Source organism: Macadamia integrifolia, chromosome 9 (assembly GCF_013358625.1).
Source record: "Macadamia integrifolia cultivar HAES 741 chromosome 9, SCU_Mint_v3, whole genome shotgun sequence".
Classification (NCBI taxonomy): domain Eukaryota; kingdom Viridiplantae; phylum Streptophyta; class Magnoliopsida; order Proteales; family Proteaceae; genus Macadamia; species Macadamia integrifolia.
The window spans coordinates 18,219,696-18,243,779 of NC_056565.1; the positions used below are offsets into that span (position 1 = coordinate 18,219,696).

A 24,084-nucleotide genomic window follows, 5' to 3' on the forward strand; every position below is an offset into this window, starting at 1 on the left:
GGTAGACCTTGCGCAAGCATATTAAGCTTCCAATCTAGCGCCAAATCATGAGCACTCTCAGATGGGAATCAAGCCTACATGGCTCACTTTGATCCATCCATTAAGGATCTTTCTTATTCTTTTATATACATATAAGCACCTGCCTTCATATTTCTAGTGCTAAACACCTCTTGTCAACTCAGACCTTCAAAATCTCAAAATTACACAAAAGCCCCTAAATTTCAAAATTAAAATCTAAAAAATCCACCCAACACCGAGAGCAACTGTTGATTTTTCGATTTGGATTTCTGAACCGGTTTTACGGATACACATGTAACTTTTTCATACAATATCCAATCGAGATGAAACGAAGTGTGTTGGAACCGTGACTGGACGCTCTACGACTTTCCAGAAGACTTGATCATTTGACTCAGTCATGTAAAATGACCAAAATGTCCCTAGTCCTTTCCAATTATGCATCTTCCTCATATGGAATCGGAACTCGATGAAATCAGGACCGTTAGAAAGATCAAATTTTTTTTGTATCGTTACATGGAGAACACTTCTTTTAAAAAATTCATCTTTAATGTTGAAATTACCCTCGACTGCCACAAATATTGTAACTTCTTCATACGGTATCGGAATATGACGAAGTCAGATGCAATGGACTAGATAAATAAGAGTCTACCTTTTTCATAAAGAAATGATCTTCCAAAAATGTCATTTTCACTATCGAAAATGCCCCCAAGTGTAAATAGGACGATTTTATTAGTTTTGACCCAGAAACCCGCACCACCTATCATGGATGAATCAAACCACTCCATGCACACAATGTGGCTATGTTATCTCATCGATGACTCTGGATGCTGTCACGTCATCATTTCCAACCACATCACCCAAATTGGTCACTTCATCACCGCCACGTGGTCGGATTGCCAATAAGGACAACCATAAAACAACATTCAGGACAAGCTCCGTGAGACCTGGTTGAGGTGGTATGTCTATGTTCAACAGAGACTTATGGATGTCTAGTTCAATTCCTCATTACAAATTAATAGTTTAAAAATCTAACCTTAATAGATATATAATTACATATAAAAATGATAAAAATTTATACAATTTAAACTATTCAAATGAGGTTTGATGAATGATAATCTTGACAATCTGTAGAAGACCCCAACTTATTTGCCAGCTTTCCCATCATAGCTATAGACAATCTCTCTATCAACGTCCACATGACTGCATGAATATGCATGTTGAGAGCTTATGCATATACAAGGCATTCAATGGCGTTTGGTATTTTGAATTTCAAATCTCCAAATATTCAAATATAACGGCTACTTACATGGATATAATTGATTGACCATTGACTAACCAAAAAAGAAATTGATATTTGAGCCCTAAATTCCCACTCAAATAAGAGGTGTAAAGAAGATCTGATCGTTAAACTTTTTGTGGTTGGTACAACCCAGTGGGGGTTATGATGTTTGTCTCGTGATTTCTTGTTGAGATAACCTTTTCAGTATAAGTAGGTTTAAGAAGCAATTGGATACATAAAATGGTGAATATAAGAGGAAGAAAAGCAAGAAAAGATAGCATTGCCGACAATAATGAAGATTAATTTCATTAGAAGAAATTGTCTGGTTAGTCAAAAAAGTTGAATCTCCCATAATTAAGCTTATCCAAAAAAGGGTTAAGTTTCTTTGGAATAATTTCCAAACTGATGCAATTTTTTTTCATGGAAAATATTATTTAAAAATTCTTCTTTTTTATTTTTCCTTGTTTCACCAATTGAGAGATTTCTTTCTACCAAAAGTATATATATATATATTTTTGATAGATTCCTAATCTTATGTAACCCAATGTGGAGGTGGATTTAGATCCTCTCCAATTTTTAATTGTGTAATTCTCTCTGTGCACGTGACATTTGTATATTTTCAAAATCGAATGATTGTAGAAGTTTTTTGGAATTCAAATCCATTTTAACCCCTCAAATACTTTAAAATTTTTATAATCGTTGAATTTTGAAAATATACAAGTGTCAAGTGCCTAGTAGAGAGAATAGGAGAGGATCAAGAGCCATGTGGTGGTTGAAAGCCAAGGACCCACACATTCTATTTTCATGTGTTCTGTTGTTGATATACACTCACAGCAATAATTAATGGTGCCTGGATGGAGGACCAAGAAAAGGAACACAACATATTGATTCATACATATTGATTAAAGGACAAAGATCACTACCTGATCATGTGGTCCCTATGCTGGAGTGTGCGCTAACATCTAAATAGGGGTGATGTAGTCATTTTGCATCCTTATGTCTTGGCACAAGGGCACGCGACTTGGTAGTGTTTTGTCATTCTTGAATAAATTATGTTTTTTTTCCTTTTTTTTTTTTTCTCTCTCTCTTTTGGTTATGAGGAGGGAGGAGGGAGGAGGGAGGAGGGAGGAGGCAAGAGGTTATCTTCATGTAACCATACATGCATGGTGAGAATAAGGTGGCACCATATACGTAGATGATTAAAAAAAAAAAAACTTTTAGTATATAAGATAAAGGGAAAAAAGTTGGACATGTTACCACCGGGATTCCCATCCTATATCACTCTTTCTCTCTCCCTTCCCTTTGGAAATGACCCTATGCTCTCTCATGCTAGCTTGTCGCAAGTGATCGTAACATGCCCAAACCCAACCCTCTCCCTAAGATAAAATATTATTAATGAACTTAACATTTGATCACCCAAAATACCTTCATTATCATGAGAATGTACCTTTTCAAAGGGATGTTTGAGCTGAAGGATTTTCCCTTAAATAGTGTCAAACTCGGTGTAACACCAATCACAACAACCCCTTCCCCTCTCTCCTTTTCTGAATGTCTTATTTTTTCCTTTTCCTGGTCTTGGAGGAAACCCACGATTGAGAATCAAGACTTCAATTTTCTATCAGATCTGGCAAAATATCCATACTTTGGTATCGGCCAAGACCCTACTAATATCGGTCCGATTCGAATCAATCTATATGTAAAGTGTAATGGTAAAATGGTTTCAAACACTAAATGAGGGTAAATCCATTCGATTCCAACTAATATCATATCCATTAAAATCAATCCGAAACAGATCCCAAGTTTTACCACAGATAAACTATTTGATTCAGATTTCCGCCGGACGGTCCCCGCACACAGAGCAAAATAGAATACTGATTGAAAGAGGCTTAAGTAGGAGACTCTTTGATACTTAAAATCAGAAATTCGAACACATGGTGAGAAAGTACCTGAACTTAACTTCCTTCTCCCCTTTTATCTTTGACGATCTCAGCGGTTGTTGAGGCTATACCTGTTTCAGCATGGACGGAAGTTATCCTTTTAACCCTTACAATCGACAAAACAGATAGACACGTGTTCAACGATGATGGTGATCGGTAGGTGATACACATGTCAACTCTGTAATGGCTGATCACATATATATATATATATATATAATCAAAAGAACTCAACATGAATTATGAAAATCCAAGCCTAAAGAAGCTTATACATGGTTGATGTACATAAATGTGATCAGCCATTATGCAGTTGACATATGTATCACCAACCCATCACCATCATCATTGAACACGTGTCTATCTATTTTGTCGATTGTAAGGGTCATATATATATATATATATATGTATATATTTTCAATCAAAGAAAAATGTTGAGTTCGTTTTTGACTGTTTAATCCATATGACAAATGGAATGATCAAATCATCTAAATTTTAATTATTAAGGACAACCAGTGGAATACCACATGGCAGTTATTGAGGATGCGATGGGATTGATTCTCTGTTGGAACCTAAAAATTAGGCTTGTTAGTGAGTTTGTAGGTGTTGTCATCCCTATCCTACCCTATCCTACATGACTATATCAAAAATTTTTTTTTTTTTTTAAAAACCTTTTTCCAAGGAAAAACGAAAACAAAACCAAACAATGAAATGAATCCCAAACCAGGTTTTGGTAGTTTTCCACAGATTTTTTTTTTTGTTATGTACTGGCAATAATTCATAGAAGAGGAAATTGTCTTTCCAATTACTCAAAACTCACCAAACAATCTTTGCTATGCTCTAATTAACTGCTATCTCACCATGTAATGTTATTAATTACTAATGAGAATATCTTGTTAAACTAAGTTCAGCTTTTTTTAATAGAATTAAGTTGATGTGGTTGCAACAAAGATTGTAATCTTACTTTTTTCATTTTTTTTAATATAATATTATTTTTTTCCATTGAAAGTAAGTTCAATTATTTTATATAAAAAAATATTAAATGTTGTATTAAATAACCAAAAAAAGGAACATGCTCGGGAGTGACTTTATGTCTAAACATAGGCCTTTACAGGATAACAAACTAAAAACAAAATCTCACCCTTGTTGATGTTTTCACGGATCCCTGCGATAATGCAGGAGTTATGCTCACAGGCAGATTTCTCTTCCCTTAAATAATTTTAAACTTTTTGAATACTTTTTTTTTTACCCTTGCATTAAGTATATCATTAAATAAATTTTGGAAATAATTCAAGGACAATTAAAACAAGAGAAAAGACTGGGCTCATATGCACTCTGATAGTACTGTATTTGTTTCTCTCCTCCTCTCTTAAAAGAATGTTATAATTTCTTTACTCACCACTTTGATGACAAAAAATGGTTCCCCCATTACTAGCTAATTATTTGAAAATTTACATGTTGATGTTGATTTAATGCCTTACACAATAACATATAGATTAAAGCCAAAATTTAAGCATAGCGCAATGGCAACAAGATTAGTCTGATAGATACCAGCTAGTTAGGATAAGGCTTGGCTAGCTAGTTGAGTTTCAATACAAAATTGTTGCCTAATGGTCCATTATGATAATTTCATTATTATTACAATTTCAAATCAAGATGAAGGAGCCAACTAAAATTAATTTGGTAGAAGAAGAAAGGTGGATACACTTTTTGTGTTCTTTCAAAAGATCTTAGTGGTACATACCATGGTATTCCTCTTTTGGACAATCTTTTTACGGTTGAGATCATATAAGAAGACTTGAGATGGCGACTTGTATTAAAAAGGTGGTCACTGAGGTTTTAGGGATATCAAAAGGGGGTACCAAACTCCTAGAGAGATTTGGTGGTGGGACAATGAGGTCCCGACCACCATTAATACTAAGAAACATTGTTTTAAAACATGGCAGAGGACTAACAAGCCAGAAGATAGAGCAAGATATCACACAGCCAGAAGCGAGACTAGAAAGATTGTGGGGAACGCAAGGACAAAAAAAATATAAGGATCATTATAAAAATCTTAATACTAGGAAAGGGGAGAAAGAGATATATAAGATAGTGAAGATAAAAGATAGGATGAGCAGGGATTTAGACCATGTCAAATGCATTAAAAACAAGGATGGTGCAGTAATTGTATGGAATGAAGACATTATGAAGAGATAGGGTGATTATTTTTACAACCTACTTAATGGATATACCTTGACTAATAGAATGGACCCCGAAGTGGACGAGATTAGGCATCATATCAACACATCCTAGGCACAACTAATGCAAGTTAGCAATTTTGAGGTTCAAGAGACCCTACAAAAGATGAATGTAGGTAGGACTGCAGGACCATATGAGATCTCAATTGAAGTGTGAAAGAGACTAGGAGGACATGGAGTGTCTTGGCTAAGTTATTCAACAAGATTTTGAGTACAAAGACAATGTCGGATGATTGAAGGAGAAACATTGTATTACCAATCTACAAGAACAAAGAAGATATCTAAAACTGCAATAACTATAGAGGCATAAAACTAATGAGTCATACCATGAAGTTATGGCAAAAGGTTATTGAAGCCCGCATATGAGAGAAAACTAAGGTAATGGAGAATGAATTCGGCTTTATGTTAGGGAGATCCACGACCAAAGCTATTTACCTCCTCTGAGGCTTATGGAAGTATTTAGAGCCTACAAAAAAGACCTCCATATGATCTTTATTGACATAGAGGAACCTATAATAGAGTACCGAGAGAGTTCATTTGGTATGTCTTAGAGAAGAGAAGGGGTGTGAATAACTATATGGATATTATTAAAGACATGTATGAGGGAGTGGTGACGAGTGTCAAAATGGCAAAGGGACAAAGTATTGAATTCTTGATTTTCGAGTGGGTTACATCAAGGATCAACCGTAAGTCTCTATTGGTTTGCACTTATTATGGATGATCTAACCAAACATATCCAAAACCTAGTCCCATGGTGTATGTATTCGCTGATGATATTGTTCTGACAGATGAAACAGTGAAAGTGATTAATACTAAACTGGATCTATAGATATCATGTTTAGAATCAAGAGGTTTTATGGTAAGTAGAACGAAGACAGAATATATGATGTGCCCATTCAGTCAAACTAGTGAAGGGGATGGAGTGGTGAAAATTGGAGATCAAGAACTACCTTAAAGTGGCTGTTTTAAATACTTGGGATCTATCATTAAAAAGAAGGTGATAGAGAGGACGATGTTGCCCTCAGAATTAAAGTGGGATGGATAAGAAGGAGAGGTGCATCGGGAGTGTTAAGTGGCAAAATGCATGCCTATCAAACTCAATAGAAGTTTTATCGGACAGTTATAAGACCAGCTATGACATATGAAGTGGAGTGTTGGTAGTCAAGAAGAGTAATTTGAATAAACTGAGTGTAGCAGAGATGAGAATAATGAGGATGTTATACAGCAGGATCAAAAGAGATAGAGTAAGGAATGATCACATTAGAAGCGATGTGGGAATCACCACTATCCAAGACAAGCTCCACGAAAACTTGTTGAGGTGGTATGGTCATATTTAACGAAGACCTGTGGATGCCTCAATGAGGAAGAATGACCAGATTCAATTGGATAAGGCCAGAAGAGGTAGGGGTAAGCCCAAAATGACCACTGATGAAGTGGTAAGAAAAAATATACATGTGGTAGGGCTAGATTGTAGTATGACAACAAATAGAGTTTTGTGGAGGACAAAGACCCGAGTTTCCGACCCCTTGTAGGGGATGTTCTTGTGATGCTTTGATTTCTACGTTTTCCTATTTTGTACCTCATCTCACCTTACTATGTTGTCACTTTATAATCATATTCCTATTTTGGATTCATGTAGCAGACTCTATTAAATTGGAATAAGGTTATAATTGTTATTGTTGTATCATGCAGGAAGACCAGGGATAAAGACAAATGTCACTATGATGAAATATGACAAAAATATTTATTTAAAATTGAAGATATAAACAGATCAAATATGGATTGGATGTGATTGGGTTTGGATATCCCCTTATTGGACATGGATATCCCGACATGGATATCCCTAAATGGATACATTGTGTAACTTGGACCTTCCTCCCCTTGATGGATATGATTTATTCTCAATCCATGTCTCTCAGTTGTTTTAGCTTTTTTCCTCATTCTCTAGAGTCTCAAATCTTCAAGAACCCTCAAGATCATTAATTATTTATTTTTTTAATATTATTTAATATCTATCAAAATCACATAGATTATGTTCTTGATTATCCAATTTCGAATACCCATACATATACAAATGCAAATCGAATTCAAATTTTTTACTCTCTCTCTCTCTCTCTCTCTCTCTCTCAAATTCGATAAACCACCATTAAACAATAGCAAAATTATTTGGCATCAAACTTACTTTTTTTTCTTTCTATTTTTTTGTGAAAATCAAACGAGCACATCAATCAAAAGTATAAGAGTTAAACCAAAGGTGTCAAAATCAAATTGCATAATAGTCTAACTCATTTCTAAAGTTCTAATCATGTCATTTCAATTTCAAATTTATATGTGATTAGTGGGATTATAATACCATCAGCACTTAAAACATTTTTTTAACATCAGCTTATTTAATGGTGATCTCTAAGCCATGACAACTACAAAGTGTCCTCTTCATAAGATGTTGGAAGAAGAAGGTTACCAGTTAATGTGAATTTTTTTTTTAAAGTACATCTGACAGTTAGAAAGCACTTGAGATGAATGTAGAAAGAATATCCCATATGAAAAATATATATCATCAATTGGGTGTCAAATGGTCAAGGAAGGAAGAGAGATTCATTTTTTCAAATTAAAAAATAAAATAAAAAACTATGGGTTAAGCTAGTAGCATGGGATCTTTTCCACTTATATTTGAATAGAGAATCCATTCTTAAAAGGCATATGCGTGCATGTGGGAAGCTCATCTTCTATTAGCCCTTTCCTTATTTTCTTTTCCGTATTCCTTCATCACTTTTGAATATGACTTCGGTGCTTGTCCTTCCTCCTCCACCTCATTAAGTTGGATTATAATCTTTTGCTTTATTTAAGGGGATTAGATTATTTTTTTTTTTTTTTGGGGGGGGATAAATAAGAGGATTAGATTTTATTATTTAAAATTTACCAGTTATGGTTCTCTTAACTAGTGGTACGGAAAATCCACCAACCATCAATCAGGGGGTAAATTACGGATTGTTGATTGGGTGGCTAAATGTAGAAAAATAATGCTTGCAGTTGGCATAGCCTCCACCCGTAAATTATCAAAATCATGGTCAATACTGATACAATATCAATAACATCAGTAATACTTATGAATATCACATCAATATTAGATACAATCGATGTTAATATGAATCTATTAATACGACCAATCTAATATTGATACCAAAATCCCTAACTCAGACTTAATTCACTCCAAAATGACCTATCATTACTATCATGCCAACTTTGGACCTCAATTGTTGATTCTTTTCAAACGGCTCTCCCACTAATAGACCCATTTACATGCTAAACTGTTTACCAACAAAAAAACAAAAGTCACAAAGAAAGGAAAAGGTGTTTAGGTGCCACAGCTTTGTCCCAACTGAACCGAAAAGCATAGACAAAATAATTATTCTAGTTGCCTTAAATCCAAAAGTAATATAGTCTTTAAAATATTACTTTCCATTGATTGGATTATGGATAGGGAGTATAGAAGCATAAATGCGACCCACTTACCGTCACCAACTGAGTAGGAATGACAAGGTGATTCTGCTAATATGCTTTTGCCAGTTCCCCATCCTCTCTCTCTCTCTCTCTCCTTTTTGTCTTATACTTTAATTGAAAGGCCCATATTAACCTTTTCTTGACTTCCTATAAAAATAAAAAATATTATACCTTACAATAATCTCACTAACCTTATTAAATAAGGAATTTCAAATCCATGACAGCATAAAATAACAGATATATGAGCACTCAGAGAGATTTTATTAAATATTATTGTCTTTGACAAATATTAGGGGGGAATAAAATATGGGAAAGCATTATGGAGTAGACCTCTCCTAGCTGTATGGAAGAAATTTTATAATTTTACCTTTTTGGCCTTGTTTGTTTTATTCAATTTTTCCATTCTTTTGTTATTTTATATTAAATTAATCAATAGAAAATTTCATTTTCCATCGCTTGTTATTCAAATCATTTTGGAATCAATCAAACTTCGTAGGAATCAATTGATTCGTTTTATTAATTGGCCTATTTTAATTACACTCAATAAAAAGGTAGGGTTTGGGTAAAATTATAATATACACAGTCTTGCTCCCATATTGTGGAGAGACTTTTCTGACTCGAACTTGTAACCATATAGTCACAATAGAGCAACCTTATCATTGCATCAAAGTCTGACCTCAATATGGGTAGAGGCTTTTTTCGTTAAAAGTTCAATTATATTAAAGGATAAAAGCATGTACAAAAAAGATTAAAAAAAGAAGACTCAGAATATTACAAGATAAAAAAATTTACCATAAACATCAACCTTCGTTATGACCATCAATAGGGGAAAGACTAGAAACTAACAGAATCTGAATCTTCTTGACCTCAATATGGATTGAGGTCAATTCCAACTTTCCAATTCAAATGGACCAATTGAACAGTGTTTGATCCAATTCAAAACCATGCTTGTCATAGGTTCCCCCCCCCCCCCTCTCTCCTAATACACACCCCACACTAGCTTGAGGTCCTTTAGGTTTTTCTTTGTACAACTAAAACCAAGGAGAGAAAATTTTAGAGAACCAAAATCCAAATGCCAATGTACTTTGTTTATGAGATTTAAATTTGGAAAAGGATACACACCATATTAAAAAGGGGTTCTCTAACCAATAGGGTATGGAGGCATGGGTTGGAGGAGGACGACTACACAGGCAGGCTCTTCACAGCTACAGTGTCACTGACAGGGTTTTCCTCATAGGGAGTGGACCATTCTACAGCCTTTCTTTACTGCAAGCACAGAGCACTAAAAAGGACCATCTTCTGTTGGGCATTGTTGTTGAGGTTGAGCATGCTTTTGGGTTCCCAAAACGCTTTTTCTCTTCTTCTCTTCTGCTTTGGAAGAAAAAGGGGAAAAACGATCCTTTGGATCGGTTTGCCTGTGGATAATCATCATTATGAATGCCATGTTATTTTTCGTTTGAAAATGTTTTATGGGAAAATGGTTTCTTTGAGGAAGTGTGGCTGGGGTTGCTTCTTGACACATGGAGGGGGAGGGAATAACTACCCCAATAACCTCACTCCCTATGAAAGGTGATAATGTTTATTATATTGATACTTTTTATGTATATTTTCATTGGTCCATGCATTTTGGAATAGGTATCGGTCATCTTTAAAACTGTTACGATATCAAAATAGATTGATATCGATCATCTTCAAAACAGTTACAATATCAAAACTGATTGATATTGGATAGCTCATATTAGACAGAAATACCCTACTTTATCTTACAAATATAATTTGTTAACCTTTTAAGCCCTGGTCCATACCATTCAACCGATATGGTATTGGTCAAATATAGAGATTGGACACATGCCATACCGATATGGATCACCCAATACGGGCAATCCGATATCAATACTTAGAACCATGTGTAGGGCCCCACCCTCCCAAATAGAAAACTTTTCCCCGTGTTTATAATATGGAAAAAAGATTGTTACTTGGTTTTGTAGTTTCTACACTTAGACACAGGAGTGCACAATAGTATCACCCTGACCCTTGTGAAATAAAAGATTTACATATATATATATATATATAACTTTCTCTTGCCCTTGTAATATCAATATTTTTTTTTTTTCCCATACAAGTCAATGAAAATAGATTTTTTAAGAAATTTTTATTTTCAATTAGGAAATTCTCTAAACTAAGCATAGTTGGGTAGCTCAATTATTGTTAAGGAGTAAGGACTAAGGACCAACACTTCACAATTAAAAGATTTTGAGTTCAACTCTCCTTGCGAACTATCTATCAAAAAAATAATAATAATAACGGTTCTCTAAACAAGTGGCATAGAGAAGCGCTCCAATAAGATGCAATGGTATAATTTTGTATATAGGAGGGCAATAAGATCACTTCATGTGAAGAGAGAGATAGAGAGAAAGGATGCTATCGCAAGTTTCCCCCGTGGCTTTGAGAAGTTGTTTCTTGTTAACTATGACTTGATTGGAGGTAATAATAGACTATTCATATATTATATGTTGATGTGTTTGGTATGCATTCAGATTAATAATGTATTCAAAGAAATAATTAAATGAAGCCTTAATTTCAAAAAGTTCACTATACAATTTCAAAGTATAGGTAAGAATGATGTATAAAGTTTACTCAAAAAAAAAAAAAAAATCATGATGTATGAAAGAAGAGAAAAAAAAAATACACATGAAGGCAACCCCTAAGAACCCCTCTCCAACAGGCCTAGAGAGGGGAAGAAATCCCTAAAATAGCAGGACATGCCCCACCAAACAAAGACAAACTAAATGCAACATCAGCAAGAAAATAACTAGTTACAATCAAAAGTAGGTCATATAGTTTGTATCTCCTTTTATGAGGTCTATGAGCTACATAAGAAAATCACGAGGAAGCCAAATAGTTTCTCCAGTAGTAGTGGCCGATGGGGAGGATATGTAATAGCTGGTTGGTTCTGCTCTCTTCATACATTTTTAAATTTCTTGCACTGAAACAAAAAAGATAGACAAAGGATTTTGCTCTTGATTGCCTGAACAATCCAGGGGCCACATATCTTTCAAACTATAGTTATATGGTTAATCCCCTTTAACCAGGATTCATGCTTGGAGACCACAAAATATTGAGGTTGAAAATGATGAAAAAACAAATATATGTTACAAAGAGAATGGATTCATATATTAAGACCATGGGTGAAATATTTACGGATGTGTTTGATATGATTTCTAGGAATGCATACCAAACGCAGCCTGAAATTGTGCTTGAGTTTCTGCAGAGCCCGGTTTACCACCGACCTGAGTGCATTCTTTTTTCCTCATCCTTCGACGCCAGAAGAGCAGGGGCAAGGGTGGCGACCTATCCGCGTAGAGCCCCCTCAAGCCATGGTGCTCGATGTTCACACATTACAAATCCAAATTTTGTGCCATAGAGCACAAACCAACATCCATGATACGAAAACCATAATCTACATGAGGAAGAAAGAAGTATGCTTGCACTACTTGGACGATCTCAAACTTTTTTCTAAGGATTAAAGTATTGGTATCGGTCGTCGTATCGGTCGACCAAAATTAAGATACGTATCGGAGGGTATCGTATCGTATCAGAGATACGCTAAGATACGCTAAAGATACGCACATAAATGGATAGGAAATACTTTTTTATACACTTTTGCATAAAAAAATAGTTAAAAGAAGTTATATATAACATGTATTATGCATAAACAGTAAATTGAGAGTATCGCACTAAGAATCCAAGGTTTGTAGTTGTCCCATAAATGTAAAATCCTTGTTCCCAACCTTGATTTCCACTTTAGTTAGAGAGAAAAATGGTTGACAGCAACTTTGGAACAAAAACACCTCAAAAAAGTGTGTTTTTCTAAAAAATCACCCATTTTGGCCATTTTATGACCGTATCGGTACGTATTGGTGTGAATCAGTCGATACATACCGATACGTACCGATACATATCGAAACGTACATTTCACTTCAATTTTAAATTTTTCATAGAGTATCGGTATGTATCGGTGAGTATCGGTGTGTATCGGTGGTGTATCGATGCGTATCAGTGCGTATCGGTGTGTATCGTAAGATGTGTATCGATACAAAAGGGTTTTAAAAATTTCATGTATCGTATCGGTTAGAACCGATACGGATACGTATCGGCCAATACGATACGATACGGACCGATACTTTAAACCATGCTTTTTTCTTTTTCGGGTAAAAGTTTGTAATTCTACTTTCTAATAGAGTTGTGAGTTTTGCAACCCCACCTTATCTAACTTAGGAAATAGGCCCCTAAAGATCAATTCAACTCGTTGCCTTTCTGAGTGAAGTAACTTTAGAGAGTATCGAAACACAAAGAGAGCAACCATACAAGTGCAGATATGGGCACTAGTCCATGCCCTTGGTTTGGTAAAGTCAATGCCCTTGCTTTGTTTGGTTCTTAAATGATGGTTCGATGCCTACCCTCCCAAAAGATGTTATCTTTCTCTGTTCGTGTAATAGAGTAATAAGAAAGAGGTTTGGAAACCTTTCCAACATTTATTATGAAATTCAATTCTAGACGATCGAAGTGGGGAGAGCGAATGTGTGGGAGGCCAGTCAAACATGACTATTTTATGTGTGGGGCAGGACACACCCATCTTTGAATGGTGTTGGTCCTACAAAGAGTGAACGGATTCCCCTCTAGCCTCTAGACACGTCGGAATTGGATATGAACAACCACATTGGATTGATTTTCAAGATAGTTCTTGCTCTAACGTGAAAGTTCCATTTTAAGGAAGGACAACGTACCATGATACTTTTAGTTTTGTCGCTTTTCTTGTTGTGTTAGCGCAATGGTGCTCTACGATCAGTTCAACAATAAGGTGGTTGTAAATCAAGTGGTCTACAAGTAGCTCGACCACCAAAGGACAATCTTCCTAATTTTCTTTCTAGTACAATTGCCTTTTCTACTTTTGAAGCATTTGTAGTTTCTCGTTTTGCCATGGAAGTGGCTCTCGTCTTCCTCTTCTTCATTGTTGGAGGACATGAACACCTTCTTCATCTATATCTGACCGAGCGAAATTTTTCGAGAGTTTCTATGAGCACTGTTGTGCATTAGCATGCTTTGATGCATTACTTAGAGAATGTTGATGAAGAGCATAAAGATGATCAATGTTGTTTGTGCCCCAAGATGATTGCCTTTAGCAACTAATTCTTCTTTTGGTAGTAAGAGAGCAAAAGCCTGATGAGAATGCCACCAAAAAATCAAAGTAGAATAGTGGGTTGCTCCTTTGACCTTTGCCAATCAGATTCCCAAAACAAGCAAGAGGATGAAATGTTGGTATGCATGCTCAAAATAAAATTTAGGTTTAGAAAGCAATCTTGAACCCGATTCTTCTCTATTTTCTCATTTCCAAATGCATTCTAGCCACAAATCTATTTCAACAATACATACCAAAATCTATTCAAAAAATACGCACCAAACACAATCTAAGGCTAGTGTTTCAAATGCTTATGTTAAAAAAAAATTACCATATAATGAATTTTCATTTCTTAGTATTGATTTATTAGAAAATGTTTTGTCACCAAACTTAAGTTTCTCTCAAAATTGTCAATATAATAATAAGGAAAAAAAAAAAAAAACATAAATGGCGCCTCTGCACCAAGACACATGGGACGATGAAATGATCGACTATCTTGCCCCCACATAAAAGACGAAAATTTCACATTGTTGATGCTTCCACGTGGCCTCCCATTGATCCCTACGCTGGTGCAAAAGCTTATTCGACAATAATATTATAATAATAAAATTAAAAAATAAATAAATAAAATAAACATTTTTGTTGCTCATTAATGAGCAGGTAAAATTCTAATTCAACTCCTAAATTTAGTGTTTGTGTGGAGTATAAGCTGATCTCGGTTTAACCAAAAGTAAAAAAGAAAAAAAAAAAGGAAGCTGAACTCGTAAGAAAAATAAAAAATTTTGGTAGAAAAGAAAAAGAAAAGGATAATTAGGTAACGAAATTGTCTGGTTATTATTTTTCGGTAAACTATGAAATCGTCTTATTAGCTTAAACATGATTGGATAATATCCATTTCTGTATAGAAATTAATGAGGTTGGCGACTTGGGTATACCAAACAGGTCCCAAATAGCCGGTATGTTCCGAAACTCCTCGTGGCCCGTGCTTGTAACAGACAAAGTAACCAAAAATCTGACCGTTACGTCAATCCCGCTTCTCGACCCAGAATCATTTTTCCAGGCACGTTAGAGCTCCGTACCTGATTGACACGTGTTACCCATTCAGGCGGCAGCCTCAATGTCAGCGGGCCCCACCACCGTCTTCGCCGAGCGCATTCGGCGTGACCCTTCGAATTTTTAGATTTTCGGTCCTTCCCGACCACGATCCTCCTCCCCCAAACCCCATCTAACGGTCACGTTCTCGGGAACTCCTCCACTTTAATTTTCATTTCCTCTTGTTCTCCTCTTGAAATTACAACTCACACCCTCTTCACTTCAAAAAGGACACACTTACAAAGCTCACAAAGTGCTTTAACTGCCTAACCTGAGGGATAGTATTGTCAACATCAATTATACCAGGTATGCTTCAAACAAATAGGAAGTGATTTTTCAAAATTTAGAGAGAGATAGAGAGAGAGCTCCGCTAAAGACCAGTTTCGCCTTCTTCTGATAACCATTGCTTAAAAAAAGAAAAGCAGAGGGGGGAAGAGAGGGGAAGAAGAAAATCAGAATCTCTCCTCGGATTCGGCTTCACTGATCTTTGAAACCCTAGCCATGGCGCCCGCGAAAGATTTCGAACAAGGTTCATCTGCTTCTAACCGACGTTGTCGCCTTTTACTAGCCGTATGATGGCTGGTAAACCACCGGAAAACGAAAATGCTTTTTCTCTTTTTATCATGTCATTGGCTAGGGTTTCATCTCGTTCTCTATCTTCTGGAAGTAAGAAGTTCTACTTGATTGATGATGGTTTGAGAACGCGATCATCATTTTGATCATCTGAGGAGGAGAGCTAGATAGATAGATAGGTCTCTGTTTGTTTTTTCGTTTTCCGGTGGTGACTTTACCTTTATATCGCCGCTATGGCTGCCGGAAAAGGATGTTTTGAGAGGATAAGAAGATGCATTCGGACGGTTTTCTTTATGTTGACTATGATAGCCTCACTTCTCGTTCTGTCGGCTCCTTTGCTTGTCGCTGTTGGAGATACATTAGTGCCTTGTGTTTTAATTTCGAGCTTTACGTGTGTGAAATGCTATAGCTTCAAAGAGCATTTGCATAGATACGGGTTCAGGAGTTCTTTGGTGGATATTCCGCTTGTTTCGGTCATCAGATCTCTCGTCATAACGTGTATGAAGCGTCTTCATGTTCCTCTTTCCTTTGATTTCTTCATTTTTAGCATGTTTTCTTTGATAGAAAGATACCAAATGTTAAGCTTTTGACATTTCCAATTAACACTTCTGTGTCACTTTCCAATTTTTATTTTCCTTCTGTGACTTTATCTACCGGAAAAGTTCGCATGTTCAAGAAGAAATTAAAGGGAATTTTGCAATAAATCAGCATTTTTCTCTTCCCCTTTTCAAAGCAAGGCCAACTTTCATGAAAACATATTGCACGATTTTAGGCATTCTGGAGGAAATGCTAGAAAACAGTTTCCGATCTCAAAATTATAATTTTATAAAATTATGAGTCATTTTGTCAGATTTATTGAAATTATAACAGAATTTTTTCTTTGAAATTGCCAAGAGATTTTTTTCCCTTTCTTTCAAGTCTGTTAAATGTAAAGATGAAGAAGAAAATGCATTGTGGGAAATGGTAGTATATTTTTTTCTGAATGCTTACACATGCAGATTGTTTGAAATTATACAGATTTTTTGCTTTGAAATTATCAAAAGATTTTTCCCCTTTCTCTTAAATTTGTGAAATGTAAAGATGAAGAAGAAAATCCATCATGGGAAATGGTAGTATTTTTTCTTCTGAATTGCCTACACCACAAGCAGAATTATATTTTAATTTCTCAATGATTTTTAATTTTTTTCCAAATTTCCTTCTACGACTGATGATGTTTTCATTCTTACAGAATAATTCACATTATGAGTTTTGATATCTTTTATTTTATTTAATTGGAACTATTTTGTTGCACGGTAGAAGTATCTTGATCTTCTATAAATCCTTAAAATTTTAAATGATCCATTAGGTGTTTGCTTTAAAGAAGAAAATACTGATACTCTACTCCGTGTATAACTAAGTTCCTTGTAATTCTGTATAAACAAATCAAGTAATTTTAGAAGGATTTTCGTTGCAGGTGTTTATTCTTTCTGTGATGGCCCAGGGCTCTCTCATGGGCCTTATCTTGGAATTACAACACTCTGCTCCTTTGTGTCAGTTGTTATTCTATCAGTGAAGGCTTGTATTTTCACTGTAATTTCGGAATTCCATGATGAAGCTTCTTCCTCCCCAGCAAGACAAAAGCTTCATTTGAAGAAGTCCTGGGGAATGCCTGTTTTATTCCTCTCTTCATTAGTCTTTGCACTTGGTCATATTGTGGTTGCCTATAGAACAAGCTGCAAAGCACGGAGAAAGCTTCTGTTTCACAGGGTCGACCCAGAATCAGTAAGTTCATTGTTAAAATGTCATTGCTTATTCTTATAAGCATATGTCCTTTCATCCTATGTCATATAACATCCTGTCCTTGCAGAACTATTGAAAACTATTGGATTTTTATATTCAGAATATTTTTCCTTTTGCAATTGAATTAGAAAATAAAACATGTATTTTCTTCCTCTTTTAGCGTTACAGGAGACTGTTCAATTCCATAATAGATGCACTCTCTAGTTCTTGTTATATATCAATCTGCTGTAATGTGTTTGTGGCATAAGGTCTCTTCCTATCACTTTGTTCCAGATGCGTTTTTTTGCAGATACAAAAAATGATTAATACATATGGATTGGTGATCTGACTGTTCAATCTACTACATATCACAGGTTTTATCCTGCAAGAATGTGTTTTCTGGTTACCAGAAGATTCCACGATCTCCAACGCCGTCTGCAGGGAAAACCCCCAAAAGTGACAGTGAAACATGGAGAAAACCTTTTGCAGTTGTTCGTGATGAAAGAGAACTTCCAGTGCGATTACTTGCAGATATTGACAGCTTATTTATTGCTTGCCAAGGTCTTAGGCTTCATTACAAGCTCAGCTTGTCTGAATCTTCATCTTGTACTTTGGCATCCACTACCTTTCTTGGACCAAATCCCAGTTGCAACTCACCCAGAATGGCCTCAGGAAGGCTTAAAATTGACAAGGCACCTCAAACCGTTCCATCTAAAACCCAACATCATCTCCACCGAAGCTTTAGCAACCAATTCTACAGTTCTTTATATGATCCATTATTAGATGACTCTGCAACATCGCCTGTTTATTTGTCTGAAGAAATTCCAGTGTTCAGCCTGGATGATGGTGATTGTGAAAGAGGGCTGTTAAATCTTGTGAGCTTGGATGGAGATGCAGAGGGAACTGGAAAGTTTGGCATTGTTCTGGTACATGGATTTGGTGGAGGTGTCTTCTCATGGAGACATGTGATGGGGGTGCTGGCAAGACGGGTTGGATGCACTGTTGCAGCTTTTGATCGGCCTGGATGGGGATTAACTTCTCGGCCACGCAGGAAGGATTGGGAGGAAAAGCAATTGCCAAATCCTTATAAGCTCGAAACTCAGGTGACTGCTACTTCTTGCTTTTATTTATTATTATCATAATTGTTATTATTTTCACCACTAGTGCTTCTTTTTTACTGGCATGTTTTGTTCTTTGAAGGAGATTAAGATGAAGTGAAATTTCTTTAATTTTAAAGATATTATTCTATTGCTAAATCCTAGATTCATTTCATAAGTTGTTACTGCCTCTGTTGTAAGTTGGCCACATTAGACATTTGAATATGGTTGAGGGAAAAAACAGTGTGCGGTGAACCATCTCTGTAGTTTCAATGAGCTATTGGATTGTTCATGGAAATTTACAAGGTGTGAAGCACCAGTCACAAAGTTTAGCTCGGGGAACTGTTTTGAGCCAGGATTTCTGGCTCCATTTCGTGTTTTAGGTCCATCTCATATTTGGAGCACAATATTTCATCTCTCAAGTTACATTTGCAAGAGAAAGTGGCCTTGTATATTGTCTGAGGATAGCACAATACAAGGTAGTAGGGTACTATCTTAATGAAGAACAAATGGACATATGTAAGCAAATTCTTTCAAAATGTAATTGAATCTGAAAACCAAAATCGGTCGAAGATTGTATTAGTTTTATTTTGCAATATTTAGAAGTATCAGTAATTAGAAAAGTGTGAAGTACTGCAGAAAATGTTTTTGTATATTGTCTGAGGATAGCACAATACAAGGTAGTAGGGTACTATCTTAATGAAGAACAAATGAACATATGTAAGCAAATTCTTTCAAAATGTAATTGAATCTGAAAACCAAAATCGGTAGAAGATTATATTAGTTTTATTTTGCAATATTTAGAAGTATCAGTAATTAGAAAAGTGTGAAGTACTGCAGAAAATGATGATATTACTTGATTTGGAAGAAAAAATTTGTGCTGCTTCCCTTAATTTGCACCTTGTATTTTTACTATAGTTTTTTTTTTTTTTGAGGGGGCGTTGTTGGTGGGAATTATTATTGCTATAAGCCTGACCTGAGATAATATGCAGATATTTTTATTCCACCTGAAGGAAAGGGAAAACATATACCTAAGTTGGTTAGAGTATTTCTAGGTCACAATGAGTTATGCTAGTAGAATGCTAGTAGAAATACTCAAGAAGGGCTGATGTGCTTTATGTCACCTTGTTTTAATCTAGGATTTTGGATCATGTAGACAACCACAATCCATTTTCTTCCAATTTAGAATTCAAAGGGAGGAGGAATAAAAGCAAGGAAAAGGGATCTAAACAAGACATAGTATACAATAAACCTAGACACATCCAGTTTTCTCTATCATTGATTAGGAAAACCTTTTTTCTTTCTTTTTTTTCCAGAAAAAGTAACAGAGGATGGACCTCAGTGCAACGGTAAGGTTTCTTCACTGCGACCTAGTGGTCGCGGAATCAAGTTGGGAAACAGCCTCTCTGCAAAGTGGGGTTAAGTGTGCATACGTTATGATCCTCCCCAGGCCCTGCAGTAGCGGGAGCCTCGTGCACTGGGTAAGCCCTTTTAGAAGATGGTAACTGAGACTGGGAAAGTGCTCACTGGTTTGTTGAAATTGTGTGAATCATGAATTATAGTATTTATACATCATAAATCATAATAATTTAATAATTATGTTAAGAATGTTACTCTAGGCCTCCTATATGATAATTTTTCATCTAATTTAAATTAGTTATTTGTGAAAGAACATTGAGAATGGTAATTCGGTAAAGTTTATGCTCCTGTCCATAATTATTCTTACTTTGGGCATTGGAACCATTCTTGTTATGGTCATCTATGAGCCTGAGGAACTGAAACACCAATTAGAAACTAGAGGAGCTTGCTAAGTGGTGAAAATATGTTACTGTTACTTGGTTGATTCTATTGCTTCTTTACTAGTTTCCCAGTTCCAAACTTGTTTTCCAACTCCATAACTTGCAGTGAAAATATGTTGAAGGCTTTTTCAGGCTTGTAAAATTCACGTTTTTTATTTTCATGATTACTAGGTTGATCTGCTCCTTGCTTTCTGTTCGAAGATGGGGTTTTCTTCTGTGGTACTTGTTGGTCATGATGATGGAGGGCTTCTTGCTCTGAAAGCTGCACAAAAAGTTCAGACATCTTCAACTTCAGTCCATGTCAGTAAACTAAATTTTTGGTCCGAGATGAACCCTGTTGGTTTGTTGTAGCGTAAAACCACACCATTAGATAAAATTTTCATTAACTTCTACAATGGCCCTGTGGTTCTTATGTGCTGAAGTGACATCTCAATCATGTGTGTATGCGTGTTTGTCTATGCTGCATGCCTGTGGTGTCCTAATTAATGAGATTGTCCCCTGCTTGAACAGTAGAGAGTGTGGCTGTCAGGTTTATCTTTGCACTTCTGATTACCATTTTAATTCAAATTTTGGAATGTTTTTGCAAACATTAGATTGAACCACACCAACTCTATTTCAAGGTTTTGATATGAGCAATAGGTGGCTTTTGTTGTCTTGTCAAAATACTTGGATATCTCTTTCTAAGTTTCCTTGACTAACATATTCATTATTTCTTGCATCTCTCAGGTGGATATCAAGGGTGTTGTACTTCTCAGTGTCAGCTTGTCAAGAGAAGTTGTCCCTGCTTTTGCCAGGATTCTCCTGCGTACTTCCCTGGGGAAGAAACACTTGGTCCGCCCCCTACTACGAACTGAGATAACTCAAGTAGTTAATCGGAGAGCATGGTATGATGCAACCAAGTTAACCACAGAGGTCTTGAGTCTCTACAAGGTAAGAAAATTGTAGCTATTGAACTTTAAGTTTTTGGATTGAGAGTTCTCTATTCAAGCATTTTGAGATGTTCCAGATTTGATGTTTCTCATTGTCTTATACAATTGAAGTTCTCGCAGATGTTTTTATCTTGGGTACCAGATGTATTTAGAGCATATTTAGCTTCAGCCCCTGGACTTCTAGAAGGCAAGGAGGTAGATCCATTGGGATGTGTTGATTTGGAATCTTTTCCGCTCCAGCGTGAGAAACCAAAGAAGCCTTTTTCTTTTCCGCCTCCGCCTCCAGCCTGGAATCTTTTCCTTCTTCCTCTTTTTTTTTTTTTTTGGGGGGGGGTGGGGGAGGGGGACCGTGGGGGTATGGGATTTTCAGGCTGGACCGCCTCCTTCCCTCCTAGAAACTGATTTTCCAAACATGCACTTTGTATGAACAACATTCCAACCCTAGTGTTCAACTTGAAGGGTGTAACTGGATTTCTGGAGAACCAGCCAACATCCTATTCAGGTACTGGGGGGAAAGAAATGGAGAAAAATGAGTTTCCAAACTTCTGTCATTTCATGGATAGGACCAATTATGGGGGAGGGGGACCGTGGGGGTATGGGATTTTCAGGCTGGACCGCCTCCTTCCCTCCTAGAAACTGATTTTCCAAACATGCACTTTGTATGAACAACATTCCAACCCTAGTGTTCAACTTGAAGGGTGTAACTGGATTTCTGGAGAACCAGCCAACATCCTATTCAGGTACTGGGGGGAAAGAAATGGAGAAAAATGAGTTTCCAAACTTCTGTCATTTCATGGATAGGACCAATTATGGCCTTAAGGAGAGAAACTCTAGGGGGAATTAAAAAAGAAACTGACTAGATAGGACCAGAATCACCGGATCAGATCACTTGGCCTGGGTTCTCATTGCTTGAATTTACACAATTATTGAGTTGCATTTTGTGTTGTGGTATTAAAAGGAATAAGGAGTTACTGGACATATGATAATTTAGTTCTGTTAACATTGCTTTATTTTGTCAGTGTGTTCTTGTTATGCACTTATGCCGATGTATGTATAAAGCATAATTAACATCAGTTAAGTTCAGGTAATGATTTGTATCGCAAGTTGGTCAAATATGCATTTCTGACTTGCTATTTAATCATATGATCAGGCACCACTGTGCATCGAAGGATGGGATGAAGCGCTTCATGAGATAGGTAGACTGGCATTTGAAACTGTTCTTCCACCAGAAAATGCTGCTTTGTTGCTGAAATCAGTCAAAGACTTGCCGGTTTTGGTTGTTGCTGGGGCCGAGGATGCCCTTTTACCACTCAAATCCGCTCAAGCTATGGCTTCAAAACTTGGAAATTCTGTAAGTTCATTTTTGTTCTTCCCCTCCTTATTTTTTAAGCCTTCCGATTGTGCTACCTGAATTTTTGTAGATGTATTGCCATAGAATTTGGGGGTTTCTTTCTGTTTTCCATATTTTGACTTTTCATGCAAGAATTTTTGCAGTCTTTGCGCCCTGTCTTAATCTATTCCTTGAATTTTATAATTTAATCCAAATGTGGACCTATTGTAATGGTTCCTGTGCTTAAACCATCCCCACCCCCCTCCCCCCCCAAAAAAAAAATAAAGTGTTGTGCATTGGCTTAGATTTGGCTGGTTTCGTAGAAATAAGTATCTGAAATTCCCATCTTAGAAATTTGCAGTCTCAAGATCTAAACTGAGAGTAAAAAGTTAGAACTATCCATTTTATTAATTAATTTAACCATGTTGTATTAATTTTCATGCAGAGACTAGTTGAAGTATCTGGGTGTGGCCATCTTCCACATGAGGAGTGCCCCAATGCATTACTAGCAGCTTTATCACCCTTCATTAGCAGACTCTTGTCACCGGTCCAGCATCATGGCTTACAAAGACAATAGCATTTTTTGGTTGTCGTTTTATATTAGTTGCAGGTTCCTTATTTTTCAATTTTTTTTTCTCTTTCAATTCTTCAATTTACATCAAGAGCAGAGCCGAAAACCTCTCCTCTTGGGTAGTTTTGATGTGTTATATGTATGTCGTCTTGGAGCCAAGCCCTGATTGGTTCTTGAGCTCTGATGTGTATTTTTTTTTTCCTTTTAATATCTTGTGGGTCTTGTACTTTTCCACAAAGGGAGTGGAAAATGTCGTATTTGTATATTTCTCAGGGTGGTGTGTTAGATGCATGATTTGAAACATTGTTCGTTTCATATCTCAACTTATCTAATGCCAAAAGTTGAAGATCAAAAGAGTATTATCTATCCAACTTTTTCTATTCACGTATAAACTTCATATAGTCCATCGGAGCCTCTATAGACTATGGGTTACATTAAAAATACCCATAGGACCATAGGAGGTTGCATGGCTTGTTGGCCTTCTTTGGATCATCTCAGGCCCAAATACCTAACCCAATTAACTTCCAATCAGGTAAGGCTTGAGTTTAGGCTGAGCTAACCCTTTGATGGAATGCAATTTCTTTGGGCCTCCTCTGTTTGCCGGGAAAAAATTGGGTGGTAATGAAGAGTGGGAGGATTGGACACTTAATGAAATCCCAAAAATAGCTCTTGTTTTAGTTACTGGGGTGGGAGAATATGTGGGAAAGGAAGGGATAACATTAACAGAGATGAACAGCGAGGAGGAGGGTTGTAAAGCTAAAGAGAGCCTCCAGTCGCCATTGGCAAC

General features: G+C 36.3%; 1 protein-coding gene across 3 annotated transcripts; it reads left to right on the forward strand.

Annotated features, from left to right (window-relative positions):
• The first annotated feature begins 15,578 nt into the window (after positions 1–15,578).
• Positions 15,579–23,651, forward strand: LOC122089379. Of its 3 annotated transcripts, XM_042659056.1 has the most exons (8): positions 15,581–16,311; positions 17,267–17,574; positions 17,946–18,674; positions 20,639–20,767; positions 21,194–21,397; positions 21,517–21,591; positions 22,547–22,747; positions 23,172–23,651. In XM_042659056.1, the coding sequence occupies exons 1-8, from the start codon at positions 16,047–16,049 to the stop codon at positions 23,301–23,303; spliced, it is 2,043 nt and encodes a 680-aa protein (XP_042514990.1). In that variant the 5' UTR covers positions 15,581–16,046; the 3' UTR covers positions 23,304–23,651. The 3 variants fall into 3 exon arrangements, with proteins under 3 accessions (XP_042514992.1, XP_042514990.1, XP_042514991.1); XM_042659058.1 differs by lacking the exon at positions 20,639–20,767 and having other exon boundaries at positions 15,579–16,311; XM_042659057.1 differs by lacking the exon at positions 21,517–21,591 and having other exon boundaries at positions 15,582–16,311.
• Positions 23,652–24,084: the final 433 nt, after the last annotated feature.